The following is a 12,530-nucleotide window of genomic DNA, read 5'->3' as shown; positions in this document are numbered from 1 at the left end:
TTTTTAAAATATTATTACTACATTCGTGATAGCATCGAAAGGATGTTTGGGTCTTAAGAAGTTCGGGATTTCCCCCAACTTTTCACTGCCTGCCACTGCCAAGGGCTTTTATCCGGTACATATTTCACTGCTCCACTGGAAATTCTCTCTCCCTCTGCTGTTCTCCAGCTTGGTAGTATCCACCGCCTGTCCACGGTGATTTGCCTTCGGACTTGCAAATTTGAAGTTGAGTTATATTGTTCTGGAATTGATGAAGAAATTGATTGGCGTAATGTGCGAAGGCATAAAAAGGTTGATTGGATTTAATCGTCTCATTTTCTATGTTAATAGTACAGCGAGTCGGTATATATATGTGGGGAAATTCTCTGTCATACCGAGTGATCTTCGTCCGGTGGAGATGTAGATGTGTGGGCTACACACCAATGAATGGCACCTGGTGGATCATAGAATTTTCAATATATGTGTCCTAATAGTATGAGATATATGATTTTAAATATTAATAGTAAAGAATAAAATTATTAAAAAAGTTCAGGTTTGTTCCACTATTTATGCGTGGCAGCTTGGGTGGGCATCTTTGGAAGAAATTCATATCTTCTCCTTGTTCTTCCACCCTACCCATATGGCAGTACTCCAAATCTTTAATCCGAGGGCTACAATTTAGAAGGGGGCTACATTTTTTTTTTTACCATGGAGCCACAGATTGTATCAAATGGAAATAAATTGTCCTCGTTGTAATCCTTAGATTAACGTTTACTTGCTTGATTCGGAGGATTCGGAGGTAATTGACAGGGAAATGTGATATATGTAGAAACAAATATTGTGTGTGTTATTAAGTTTGTGGCATCTTTTGACCAAATTACTCTTTTTAACATATTATAATTACAACCCTAGCCATAATTTATTTGGGTTTTTTGTTCAAGGACAAAGGTATAAGGACAATTTTGGATAAAACGGAATGTTTAAAAGAAAATGTTGATAGGAGGAGAGTTTATTTTCACACTTAATTCCAACTAATCATAAAAATGAATGATTGTTCGAATTTACTAAAATTATATCTAACAATGATAAACCAAAAAAGCAACTCACATTCACATGGTATCGAGCACACCAAAAACAACCTATGGCAGTGTGAACAAATTTCATGTTTTTAGTCGGGTTTTTTCTTCGTGCAATGAACCCAAATGGGAGATGGAAATTAAATAGATTTTTCCCTCCAAAGTTGTGTATTTCATTATGTGGATTTTTTTAAAATTGAATAGGTGGAAAATATTTATGATACAAGTGGAAAAATTAGAAAAGATCCCTAATTTTTATGCTATATAGGCAAAACTCAGGTGTAATCAAATCGACTGAAATTGCAAAATTTGAGAGCAAAGAAAAAAAAAATCGGCTCCTGTATCACGCACCAAATATTCCCAAAAAGACGGCGGACCAATAATGCTTTAAAATATTTATTTTTATAATTTATGAAGTTTTTTTCAGAGTAAGGTAGGTGAATTTCTAGAAAAGGTCATCTGAAACATGGAGCCAAGTTGAAGACAAATAGAGCGACAATTGCGAATGACGAGTGCCAAGTGCAATAAAAAATGTCGTCATATTTGAATGGTATAGATAGCATTTTAATACGGGGCTCAAAGAAAGAGTACATAATATCCGAAATCCAAAACCAACTTCAGTAAGAAAACATCAAGCAAACACTATGGAATTCAAAACACCTTTATCAACCATCCTCTTCACATCCATCTTCCTCTGTCCCCTCCGCGCCAACTTCTTCATAATCCTTCTCCAGAGCAGCAAGATCCTCTCGAGCCTCCGAGAATTCGCCTTCTTCCATTCCCTCACCGACATACCAGTGCACAAAAGCTCGCTTTGCATACATGAGATCAAACTTATGGTCGATACGAGAGAACACCTCAGCCACACTGGTTGAGTTTGAGATCATGCAAACAGCTCTCTGAACCTTGGCAAGATCCCCACCAGGGACGACTGTAGGTGGTTGGTAGTTGATGCCGCACTTGAAACCTGTTGGGCACCAATCGACGAATTGGATTGAACGCTTTGTCTTGATGGTGGCTACGGCTGCATTGACGTCCTTGGGGACGACATCACCACGGTACATCAGACAGCAGGCCATGTATTTGCCATGGCGAGGATCGCACTTGGCCATCATGGACGAGGGCTCAAAAGCACTGTTGGTGATTTCAGCAACAGAGAGCTGCTCGTGGTATGCTTTCTCTGCTGAGATTACAGGCGCATAAGAGGAAAGCATGAAATGGATTCTTGGGTAAGGCACCAAGTTGGTCTGGAATTCAGTGACATCTACGTTAAGGGCGCCATCGAACCTTAGAGATGCTGTCAAGGAAGAGATCACCTGCATTCGACAAGAATAGTTGATACGATACAGTAATGAACAGTTGCAAATCAAACGGGTGAGGATCTACCCCCCAACTCGAATGAAGGAATTTTGAGATCTTTATATGCAATTTTTCTAAAACTAAAAGTTTCACCCAACAAATATTCAGTTACACGTCTCCCCCTCCCCCAAACCACGAGCAACGGTTGGTACAACATATGATCAAAGAGTGAGGGTGAAACCATACCTGAGAGATAAGGCGGTTGAGGTTGGTGTAGGTAGGCCTTTCAATGTCGAGAGACCTCCTGCAGATGTCGTAAATGGCCTCATTGTCGAGAAGCACGGCAACATCAGTGTGTTCAAGCAGGGAGTGCGTAGACAAAACACTGTTGTAAGGCTCTACGACAGACGTGGAGACCTGTGGAGATGGATACACAGTGAAGCCGAGCTTAGACTTCTTGCCATAGTCAACTGACAGGCGCTCCAGGAGAAGGGAGCCCAATCCAGAACCTGTTCCTCCACCAACTGCATTAAAGACGAGGAAACCTTGGAGACCGGTGCAATTGTCAGCGAGCTTTCTAATGAGGTCCAAGCAAAGGTCAACAATCTCTTTGCCAACTACGGGTGACACAAATTGTAAACAGAACCTTAAACACCAAAACGACAGCAGAAAATAAATGAACTCATTGGGGATGACCAAACCTACTTACTTGTGTAATGGCCACGGGCAAAGTTGTTGGCAGCATCTTCCTTGCCACTAATCAGCTGTTCAGGATGAAAAAGCTGGCGGTAAGCCCCGGTGCGAACTTCATCGATCACAGTGGGTTCGAGGTCAACAAAGATTGCACGTGGAACATGCTTTCCAGCACCTGTTTCACTGAAGAAAGTGTTGAATGCATCATCACCTCCTCCGACAGTTTTGTCATTGGGCATTTGTCCATTAGGCTGGAAAAAATAAAGGAACCGAAGTCAGATCTGTTATATATAGGAATGAAATATACAATAAGTCTATAATATTGTATCTGATGCAAAAATCAGGCCAAGAAAAATGGGTTGATTGATTACATAGGTACAAATGTTGTGAGAAGCAGATATCGGATTGATAATTCCTCAAAGGTGGCAACGAAATAATATAGTTAACATGTACACAGATTAAATAAAACCCTCGACATTTTCTTTTATCAAAACATGTACAAATTCATTCGTGATCCCACATTTCAACATCAACCAAAGCACTTCCCTGTCTATTTACACACATAAACAAATGCGTTGAATCAAATAATTCACCGTTCAAAACTCCCGGATTGTCGCACATAGTTTCCTGCGATCTACACACATAAATGCGTATATAACAAACGTACATCAGATCAGCAAAAGCCATCATACTTTTACATAATCAAAATTCACAGATAGAACACTTACGTATATTCTCAGTCAACAATTTCCTCGATCTCACATTAATCAACAAAAAAAAAATCGAACACGCATAAATAAACAATAAAATCGAATAAAAACGAGTGCATTCGATGCACCTGAATACCGTGCTCGAGGCAATAAAGTTCCCAGCAAGCATTTCCGAGCTGGATACCGGCCTGGCCAATGTGAACTGAAATACATTCTCTCATTCTCGATTCTAAGCACGAAAATCCAGAAAAATAATTAAGCGGAAATATCGAGAAAATCAGAGAAGAAAAAATGTTTATCGGCGTTTATCAAGACGCCCTTTGATTTCACGGAAATGAAGTCTGGCGATCGAGTGTGTGGTATTTATAGCGCGAGGATGTGGAAAGTTAACCAGGGTTAAAAATTTGGTCTGTGGGACCCAGCAAGAAGAATCAGCCGGCCAGGCGGTGCTAACCATGGTTAAACAACCATTTTTAAAATGAACATTTTGCCGCCCGATTTGCCGAATGAAAGATGATTGTAATCTTTTATTAATATTAGTTACTCTGCACACGATGTGTGTATATAATTTTTTTATCATTATCGATGGACTAAAGTGAATTTGACAAATTATTGAGAGATTAAATTGATATTTGAATTGTTGAAAAAAAGTGTTTGTTGAAATTAAAAAAACAAAAAAACAAAAGTGTAATATTAGTATCATATAAGGATAAAATTGGAAAAAAAAAAATTGGTATCCTCTCTAGGTAGTTATTATCATGTCTCAATATAGCATAGATGAAGACAAATATTAACCAATTTATTAGATTAACCACTTTTTAATTACTACTAAAAACGTTATTTCTTAGAAAAACACATACATCACGACGGTCGAGTCAGTGAAATAAGTGAATAATTAGCCAATTACTTAAAGAAGTTACGCCTCTTCGGGATAAGACGATTGAACAAGAAGAAATGATTATATATGTGTTTTAAAAATATATATATATACTAGCACTTTTCATTAGCCTTAACACTATTTTTAAAAAATAAATAAAATGGGACTGCATCATTCACTGATTTGATCAATGATCATTGAAATAAATAATGCTTTTTAAGGGGATTTTTCACTTCAACAAAAAAAGTTGGTATATGATGCTATCCGTGTGAATAAATTGAGCTGGATTGGGCTATCCATCGAATTTGACGAGGGGAAAAATGAGCAGGGAAGTGCCTCCCAAGGTAGAGATGGTATCCTAAAATCAAGAAGAAAAACACGTAAATGGACGTCGGAGGAGTGTCCGGCGTGACTACTCCGACGCTTAAGTCAGCATGTGAAGATGATTAAGATAATCGGTGTAGCTTGGGAGAGAAATAAATGCTATTGGTGTAAATATATGTGTGAATATATGTGGGTGAATGTGTTTAATGCAAAACGAACCTGCTATTTATAGGAATGAAGGTAATGAGTGCGTTGTTTTCAGTGTCCACTTACCACTTATAGTTTTTGATGTTAACTTCCTATCACGCCACCCTACTTTCGACCATGTCAAATCAATATGATTCTGTTAGGCACATTTATCTAGGTAAAATATTACCTGCTCTCGCACTCGAGAGTGGTACTATTATCGAAGCACACTGAGTAGAGAGTCATCACCCGGGAGTTTACTCGAGAGGCCGGGCCTCTGGTTGCCCGGGTAAATGACGACATCCCCAGCACTTCCTTTGCCCGGCTAAATACAAAATCATTCTGCCACCTTTTCACGATCCAGGATATCCATGGACTATCTCGGATCATCCATGATCCGGACTCTTTCCATTGTTCCTAGGTCATCCATGATCCGGATCTTACGGAGGTATCAAAGTAGATAATGAAAATGATATTTTATTATTATTTTTAATTTTGGTAATATCATTATTCTTATTTTATTCTTTATTTACAACCAATAACGTAATTGATTTATTTGTTATATGTATAAATCAACATTAGTATTTTAAAAATTACAGTTTTATTTTTTTAAAATAAATGAAAATATAATATTTTAAATAATGAAAAAGGTCTATAATTATAAGAAATTTTTTAAAATAAAATAATCGGACCCGTGCCCCTCAGAAATGTATAAAATTTTTGTTTTGTTTTTGTTTTTTTTTTTGAAATTATATATTCTTATATTATATATATATATATTATTATTATTATTATTAATTAAAAAACCCAGTCATTCTGTGGTGAGTAGTCTTGACTCTCCAACTGTCCCAATCAGATGTAAGATCCGCACTGATATTCCCGGTTCCTGATGAGTGGGGAGGATTCATTTTCCGAGGCCCGGACACCTCTTCACTCTGGAAATTCCTCCAACCTTCTAGACTAGCTCCACTCTTCTATGAAAAACATGTGTCGCTATAATTTCACCATGTGTTCACCTGTTCGTATCACGAGTCAAGCAGATTTCTTTGCCTTTCAATGGGTACCACCCTCTTTTCTTTTGTTTCGTGCTCTCCATCTTCACGGACCCTCGACATAAGTTATACGCTTCATACGACTTCCCTTTGTCGACTTTCAAGATACCCTTTTGGCCAGAGGTTAAAATTTTCGGGGAAAAGATTGGATTTTTGTGTGAAAGCTGAGGAGAAGAAGGACTTCTCTTCCTCATCTGTGGCGGTGGAGGAGCCGAAAGAAGAGGGGTCTGACAATGGCACAAAAGGTGTCAATATCGAGGATGGGTTTGAGATTGCTAAGAATGAAGGTGAGAAAAACGAGAAAGGAAAGCTACAAGAAGTGGATTGGAAACAAGACGAGGCCTTCAAAAATTTCATGGGGAATCCTTCTATCGAGGCTGCGATAAAGCTCGAGAAAAGAAGGGCTGAAATCAAGCTTCAGGAGCTTAACAGAGAAACAACTGGCAATCCCTTTGTAAGCTTCTTCAACAATTTGGTTCGTGCCAATCTGTCGAAAGAGAAGGAAAGGTTGGAGAAAGCAGAGGAGAGTTTCAAAGCTCTTGATCTCAACAAGGTTAGATTTATTATTGTTTTATTATCTAGCTGGCTTAAAATTTTTTAATGTATATTTTTTGCATTAATTTTCTTGTCGTGGCTTAGAAACTCTGGTTTACGTGGGCAGTGTAATTAATGTATGCATTTCTTTTGTAAATGGTGTAATGCAGTTGAAGAGCTGTTTCGGGTTTGATACCTTTTTCGCGACAGATGTTAGGAGGTTCGGAGATGGTGGGATTTTTATTGGAAATTTGAGGAAACCGATCGAAGAAGCAATACCTAAATTAGAGAAAAAGTTGTCAGAAGCTGCGGAGAGGGAGGTGGTTGTATGGCTTATGGAGGAAAAAACAAATGATATTACCAAGCAGGTATTTGTTTACAAGCTTGTGTCCGTCTTATGTTGTTGCTTTAGTTTTAAAAATTATGATTGGGAATTAACTTTTTTCCCCTTTGAAGTTGTTTTCTCATTCAGACGACCCGTTTCTTAAGCGTTAAATCTTGTGGTAAATTTGATAAATCTTTTACAATTTTGATGATTTTATGTCTGATTATACCTTTGCTTTGTAGCATTATCCTTCCTCCCCTGTTGGTTGAGGTGTTATATTGATTTATTCGTCAACTGGTTAGACGTTCTTTAATTGGAAGAACATGAAATGCCCCTAGTTTAACTAAAGACGATGATCTGTTGTTGGCTGTTCTCATGTGATAAAATATCTCGAGTATCATTCGTTTAAGTTTTAAGATATTTCTAGAACGTAAGGCAGACATTGAACGTCATGGATTCTGTTTAAACTTGTTTCCAAATTCATGTGCTCTTGCAGGCATGCGTCGTGCAACCCAAAGCTGAGATTGATCTCCAATTCGATTATACAAAACTAAGTACTCCTTGGGGTTATGTTAGTTCTATAGCTTTGGCTGTCACAACTTTTGGGACGGTCGCTTTGACCAGTGGCCTTTTCCTCAAGCCAGATGCCACCATTGATGACTACCTAGCTAACTTCGTGCCCCTCTTTGGTGGTTTTTTGACTATTTTGGCAGTTTCTGAGGTATGCAGTGTATTTGTTCACTCTGTCTATCATGTTTAAAGATTAATTGAAACTTCGCTATGGTCCTGTCATGAGTACAGTATCTATCTCTGTAATAGAATCTCATTTACGTCTAGTTGTTGCTTACATATATCAATAGTGCTAGTTTTGCAGAGTTTTTTGAAGGAATGTATTTAATTTGCATAACTTCCTTTATTCTACATTTCTACCCCCTCCCATTTGTTAATTTTACTTTGGTTTCTGTATAGATAGCAACACGAGTAACAGCATCCCGGTACGGTGTAAAATTGAGTCCCTCGTTTCTTGTCCCATCTAACTGGACCGGATGCCTTGGCGTCATGAATAACTATGAATCGTTACTGCCTAACAAGAAGGCTCTGTTCGACATTCCAGTAGCAAGAACAGCCAGCGCATATCTGACTTCCTTAGTTCTTGCAATTTCTGCTTTTGTAACTGATGGCAGTTTCAATGGGGGTGACAATGCATTGTAAGTAATCTTTTGTTCCTTCATTTGGGTTATATGACTTATATGGTCTGCTATGTTGTTTCCTCTATAAGACTCTTTATGTTTCCTCTGCTTTCAGGTACATTCGACCTCAATTCTTTTACAACAATCCTCTTCTTTCCTTCATCCAATATGTGATCGGACCCTACACCGATGATCTTGGGAATGTGTTGCCGTATGCAGTTGAAGGTGTAGGAGTCCCCGTCGACCCACTTGCTTTTGCTGGTCTTTTAGGTGAGTCTTTTCTTGAAATCATGGTCTTGTTCTAGTATAATATATGGTTAATTTTCATTTTTATGTGTAGCGTTTAGAAATGTTACTTTGTTCAAACCTAATATACACTGGAGTCATATACGGGAAACGCCTCAGTTAAAAACCTTCAGAAATTGTCGTGTCATTTTTCAGAGTATGCAAGTTTCATTCCCAAAACCCATTATATGAACTCTCTCGCCTAAGTCCCTCATTCGCCATAATTCCTGGTCCGCAAACAGGAGAATAAAACGTATAGGTTTCTTGTTTAGGTATGGTGGTGACTACTCTGAACCTACTCCCATGTGGAAGACTCGAAGGAGGCCGCATTGCCCAAGCCATGTTCGGAAGAAGCACGGCTAACGTGTTAACTTTCGCCACATCCTTACTACTAGCCATAGGTGGGTTAAGTGGAAGTGTTTTGTGTCTAACATGGGGACTGTTTGCAACGTTCTTCCGGAGCGGAGAGGAGGTTCCTGCGAAGGACGAGATTACACTGTTAGGGGACGATCGTTTCGGTTGGGGTTGCGTGCTTTTCTTGATATGTTTGCTGACTCTTTTCCCTAACGGAGGAGGGACCTTCTCGAGTTCCTATTTTGGTTCACCGTTTTTCAGGGGGTAGTTGTAAATCGTGAGTAATCACATTTCAGCGTTCAGTACTGCATTTTGGCTGTGAAATCAATGCTTGTGGATTTTGTGATATGGTAAATCGTGAGTAATCACATTTGATCACACTTGTGTTCGATTATATTTTCTGAATATAACTCACATAAGCCAAGCAAGCAAGAAGAATAACGATGACAAACAAGATTACCAGACAATCTGTCCAACTTTGCACTAACATAATAGTTCACAACACAAGGAAATAATCTATCAATGGCTTGCAAATAAAAAAGCTCAACACTCTTGTATCACAAAGCCTTGTGCAACTCATGGCTAATATAAATGAAATACAAGGCAACAATATCAGATAAACTGGAGTAACTATTCCTAGAACCGCCATCTGTCAGACCCAACTATTTTGTTTGGGTAAGAGCAAGCTTAACTGTTATCAGATTGAATGTTTGTTCGTCTGCCACTTGTCTTAGACCTTACATATCCAAGGCATTCATCAACTCGAGTTGACTTACTTATACATTCAATCCAAGTCTTCAAACACTTAGCTGCCTTTAACACACACATCCTCCCAAATGTGTCGGTAGTTTATACTCTTGGTCAATCCAATAGTTTATGCAAAGAAATAAACATATTTATAAGAAATAGAAAACATGTATTTGTTTGTATCGTTTTCAAAGTATTTTATATTTATCCCATTCTTCAAGTTAATAATATATTCATGACAATGTTGCCTAATTATTATTTTTTTAAAAAAAATATAAATAAACTTTATAAAGATTTAGAGTTTACAAAGTGATTTAGAAACTTATAAGCTAGCTATTACAATTTATTTTAGAATTGAGCCTAAAGTATTTGAAAAAAATAGAATTACGTAGAAAGGAAAAAAAATCAAGAGGTTGACAAACAAATCAAATGAATGAGAAAAAATAGTAAAATAAAAAATAAAAAAGAATTGGAGAACGATTTGGGATGTAGAATAAATGTTGAAATTATTCTAAATTATTAGGAATAAAAGTTATATGATTTTGGAAAATAAGTTAGTATGATCTTACTTGTTAAATTAAGATTTCAATAACTTATATATTTCCACTATGATATTTTTTATTTAAAAAAATAATTTCAAATATCTCATAAATTGTTGTGTTTTTTTAAGACTATCTTTTATTTATATAATGTTAGCATATTTTTAAAAAATAATTATTATTTTTTTTTTCCAAGTTTTACAAATGTACAAAGGAAAAATGTAAGGACTGTGTATCGTATTATCGTAAATCTTATGTGATTATCGATAATTTATGAAATTGTCATGTGATTATGTAATTGATGTATATCATGACAATGAAAATGAGAAAATGAGTATTGAATATGAATTGACGTTGTAAGAGCTCGAGTGGAGAAGCCGGACGCCAATATAGTACAAAAGTCAATATTTGTACAGAACATGTGGCGCCCGGGCGGTAGAAAATGACCGCCCGAGCGCCGAGGTATATGAAAGTTGTGTTCAGGCAGAACACTCCGCGCCCGAGCGGTAATGTTTGATCGCCCGAGCGCGGCATAAATCACACTCGGGGACAGAATGTCTCGCGCTCGGGCGCGAGAATTCTACCGCCCGAGCGCGAAGGCGGTGATGATAAGAATAAGTCTTCTGATTCATTTCTTTCTTAATTCTTATTCAGCAACTTCGAAGAAACGTAAGAAATTCAATTTCTTTCGTACGGAATCACCTCGAAACGTTGTCCAAACGCGAAACAAATTATATATCCGAAATCTTTGCGTCGAGAGCTTCATTTCGAGGTAAATTTCTTCTAGTTCCAGCAGCTCTAAATATCAAAGTGCTGGAATAGCATGTATTTGAAGTTGAAATTCCTTTATGTGGTAGAATAACCGACAAGAAACTCGTATTCGAAGTCGGAATTGAATTATATTATGATTTGGATTTGATATGAATTTTTGAAGTTTCAAATGATATTTGAAACTCATATTAATGATTTTGGATTATGTTATTGATTGGAATGAATATGTTATTGATGTAGATAAAGTATTATACCGATATCTTCAAGCTACATCAACTGGAAACGAAGAACTGAGGTATGTTGCGACCGGGTAACATACGACATGTATCTGTATTATATGATATATGTTTGATTGGTTTGATTAATTGGAATTAGAATACATGTCTATATGCCTTATTTGTTGAGTTTATGTGGCATACATGACATTGTAATTAGAATATCGATGTATAAAATAAATATTTTGTTAACACACATCGTTTGATGCATACATCGATACATGACATGCACGTTGAGCTATGATCCTTGAATACCCTGATATGATTTGATTGGATTCTGGGGTTTGTGAACACAATGCTATGTTTGGTATTACATGACCCTTAAAACATAGATATTTGTGGCCCCGACGATTGATATGAGATTTGGGATTTGATGGCGCTTCGTCGACGCTATCATACGAGTATCCCTTATTGAGGCCGGTGTGCCAGCTCGAGCATTGATTTGATAGCGATTCGTTTGATTCTGACATGTGTTCAGTGGATGGGCATTTGACCTGATACCTCCACGACATACATGCATTGCATACCATATATCATTGTTTAGATACTTGTGGTATATATGATGGTTGTTCCATAAGGAGCTTTGCTCACCCCCAAGGGGGGCTGTTGTTGTCTTTGTGTGTGGACAATGGCAGGTACTCCAGGATATCAGGAGATCGGAGAGGGTATTTTTGGAGGGAGTCACAGTTTGAGTTGAGGTTTATAATTTGTTCCCAGTATATATGTATATGTATTTATATACCGGGGCATGTTCCGAGGATATGAGTTGTTTGTATACGATTGGTTTTGATTACGTATGGGCATGTTTATGATGTGAGACTAAATACTATTTTTAGTATTTAAATTATAGAAGAAATGTTTTGGGCTCATTGTAAAGAAATTTTAAACTCGTTTTCCGCTGTAATTAGTTAACCTTAATCAAAGTGCATTGTAATAACGATTGCGAAATCCCACATCGCTAAACAACGGGAGAGATGCTGGGCATTTAAATGAGCGATTTGCAACCCCTTGTGACGCGTTTTAAAGCCGTGAGGCCCTCGGGCCAAAGCGGACAATATCATAAGTGGGCTGGGCCGTGACAAAAAATCTATGATCTACAAATACTATCTAAATAGCCTATAAGCTTTACCTAGTAGATTATGTATATTTGCTTAATTTGTAAATTATATTTTTTGAAAGAAACGAATTTATGTCATTTGACCATTGTTTTGAAATTTTCTTGCGAAGATAATCTCTTATAGAATAAGAATAAATGTTAATTTTGACGCCACAATTAGGCAAGCGTTGGCCCTCCCACTTGACCCTTTTTTCCAA

The 12,530-nt window shown here is 37.4% G+C and overlaps 2 protein-coding genes across 3 annotated transcripts; one reads left to right on the top strand and one right to left on the bottom strand.

Moving 5' to 3' along the window:
* Window positions 1-1,575: 1,575 nt before the first annotated feature.
* LOC142539901 (tubulin alpha-2 chain) lies at window positions 1,576-4,098 on the bottom strand. Of its 2 annotated transcripts, XM_075645651.1 has the most exons (5): window positions 3,886-4,098; window positions 3,064-3,298; window positions 2,601-2,971; window positions 1,913-2,371; window positions 1,576-1,827 (listed from the first exon to the last, which is right to left on the bottom strand). In XM_075645651.1, exons 1-5 carry the CDS (start codon window positions 3,976-3,978, stop codon window positions 1,687-1,689), a joined length of 1,299 nt encoding a protein of 432 aa, XP_075501766.1. In that variant the 5' UTR covers window positions 3,979-4,098; the 3' UTR covers window positions 1,576-1,686. The 2 variants fall into 2 exon arrangements, with proteins under 2 accessions (XP_075501766.1, XP_075501765.1); XM_075645650.1 differs by having other exon boundaries at window positions 1,576-2,371.
* A 1,877-nt stretch (window positions 4,099-5,975) lies between these two features.
* On the top strand, window positions 5,976-9,256 carry LOC142539900 (putative zinc metallopeptidase EGY3, chloroplastic). Its single transcript, XM_075645649.1, has 6 exons — window positions 5,976-6,749; window positions 6,901-7,098; window positions 7,552-7,776; window positions 8,025-8,263; window positions 8,361-8,515; window positions 8,803-9,256. Exons 1-6 carry the CDS (start codon window positions 6,201-6,203, stop codon window positions 9,150-9,152), a joined length of 1,716 nt encoding a protein of 571 aa, XP_075501764.1. The 5' UTR covers window positions 5,976-6,200; the 3' UTR covers window positions 9,153-9,256.
* The last annotated feature ends 3,274 nt before the right edge of the window (window positions 9,257-12,530 follow it).

Source organism: Primulina tabacum, chromosome 3, assembly GCF_025594145.1.
Source record: "Primulina tabacum isolate GXHZ01 chromosome 3, ASM2559414v2, whole genome shotgun sequence".
NCBI classification, from domain to species: Eukaryota; Viridiplantae; Streptophyta; class Magnoliopsida; order Lamiales; family Gesneriaceae; genus Primulina; species Primulina tabacum.
The sequence above is the reverse complement of the archived record's forward strand: the minus strand, read 5'-3'. Positions and strand labels throughout refer to the sequence as shown.

What these genes read in the sequence shown, in the direction of transcription:
- LOC142539901 (XM_075645650.1), bottom strand. Translation starts at nt 3,978, where the DNA reads ATGAGAGAATGTATTTCAGTTCACATTGGCCAGGCCGGTATCCAGCTC. An exon ending in GCCTCGAGCACGGTATTCAG is followed by an intron (nt 3,299 to 3,885) that starts GTGCATCGAATG and finishes TATTTTTTCCAG; the next exon opens with CCTAATGGACAAATGCCCAA. An exon ending in TCAACCGCCTTATCTCTCAG is followed by an intron (nt 2,372 to 2,600) that starts GTATGGTTTCAC and finishes TGTCGAATGCAG; the next exon opens with GTGATCTCTTCCTTGACAGC.
- LOC142539900 (XM_075645649.1), top strand. Translation starts at nt 6,201, where the DNA reads ATGGGTACCACCCTCTTTTCTTTTGTTTCGTGCTCTCCATCTTCACGG. An exon ending in CAAATGATATTACCAAGCAG is followed by an intron (nt 7,099 to 7,551) that starts GTATTTGTTTAC and finishes GTGCTCTTGCAG; the next exon opens with GCATGCGTCGTGCAACCCAA. An exon ending in AATGGGGGTGACAATGCATT is followed by an intron (nt 8,264 to 8,360) that starts GTAAGTAATCTT and finishes CTCTGCTTTCAG; the next exon opens with GTACATTCGACCTCAATTCT.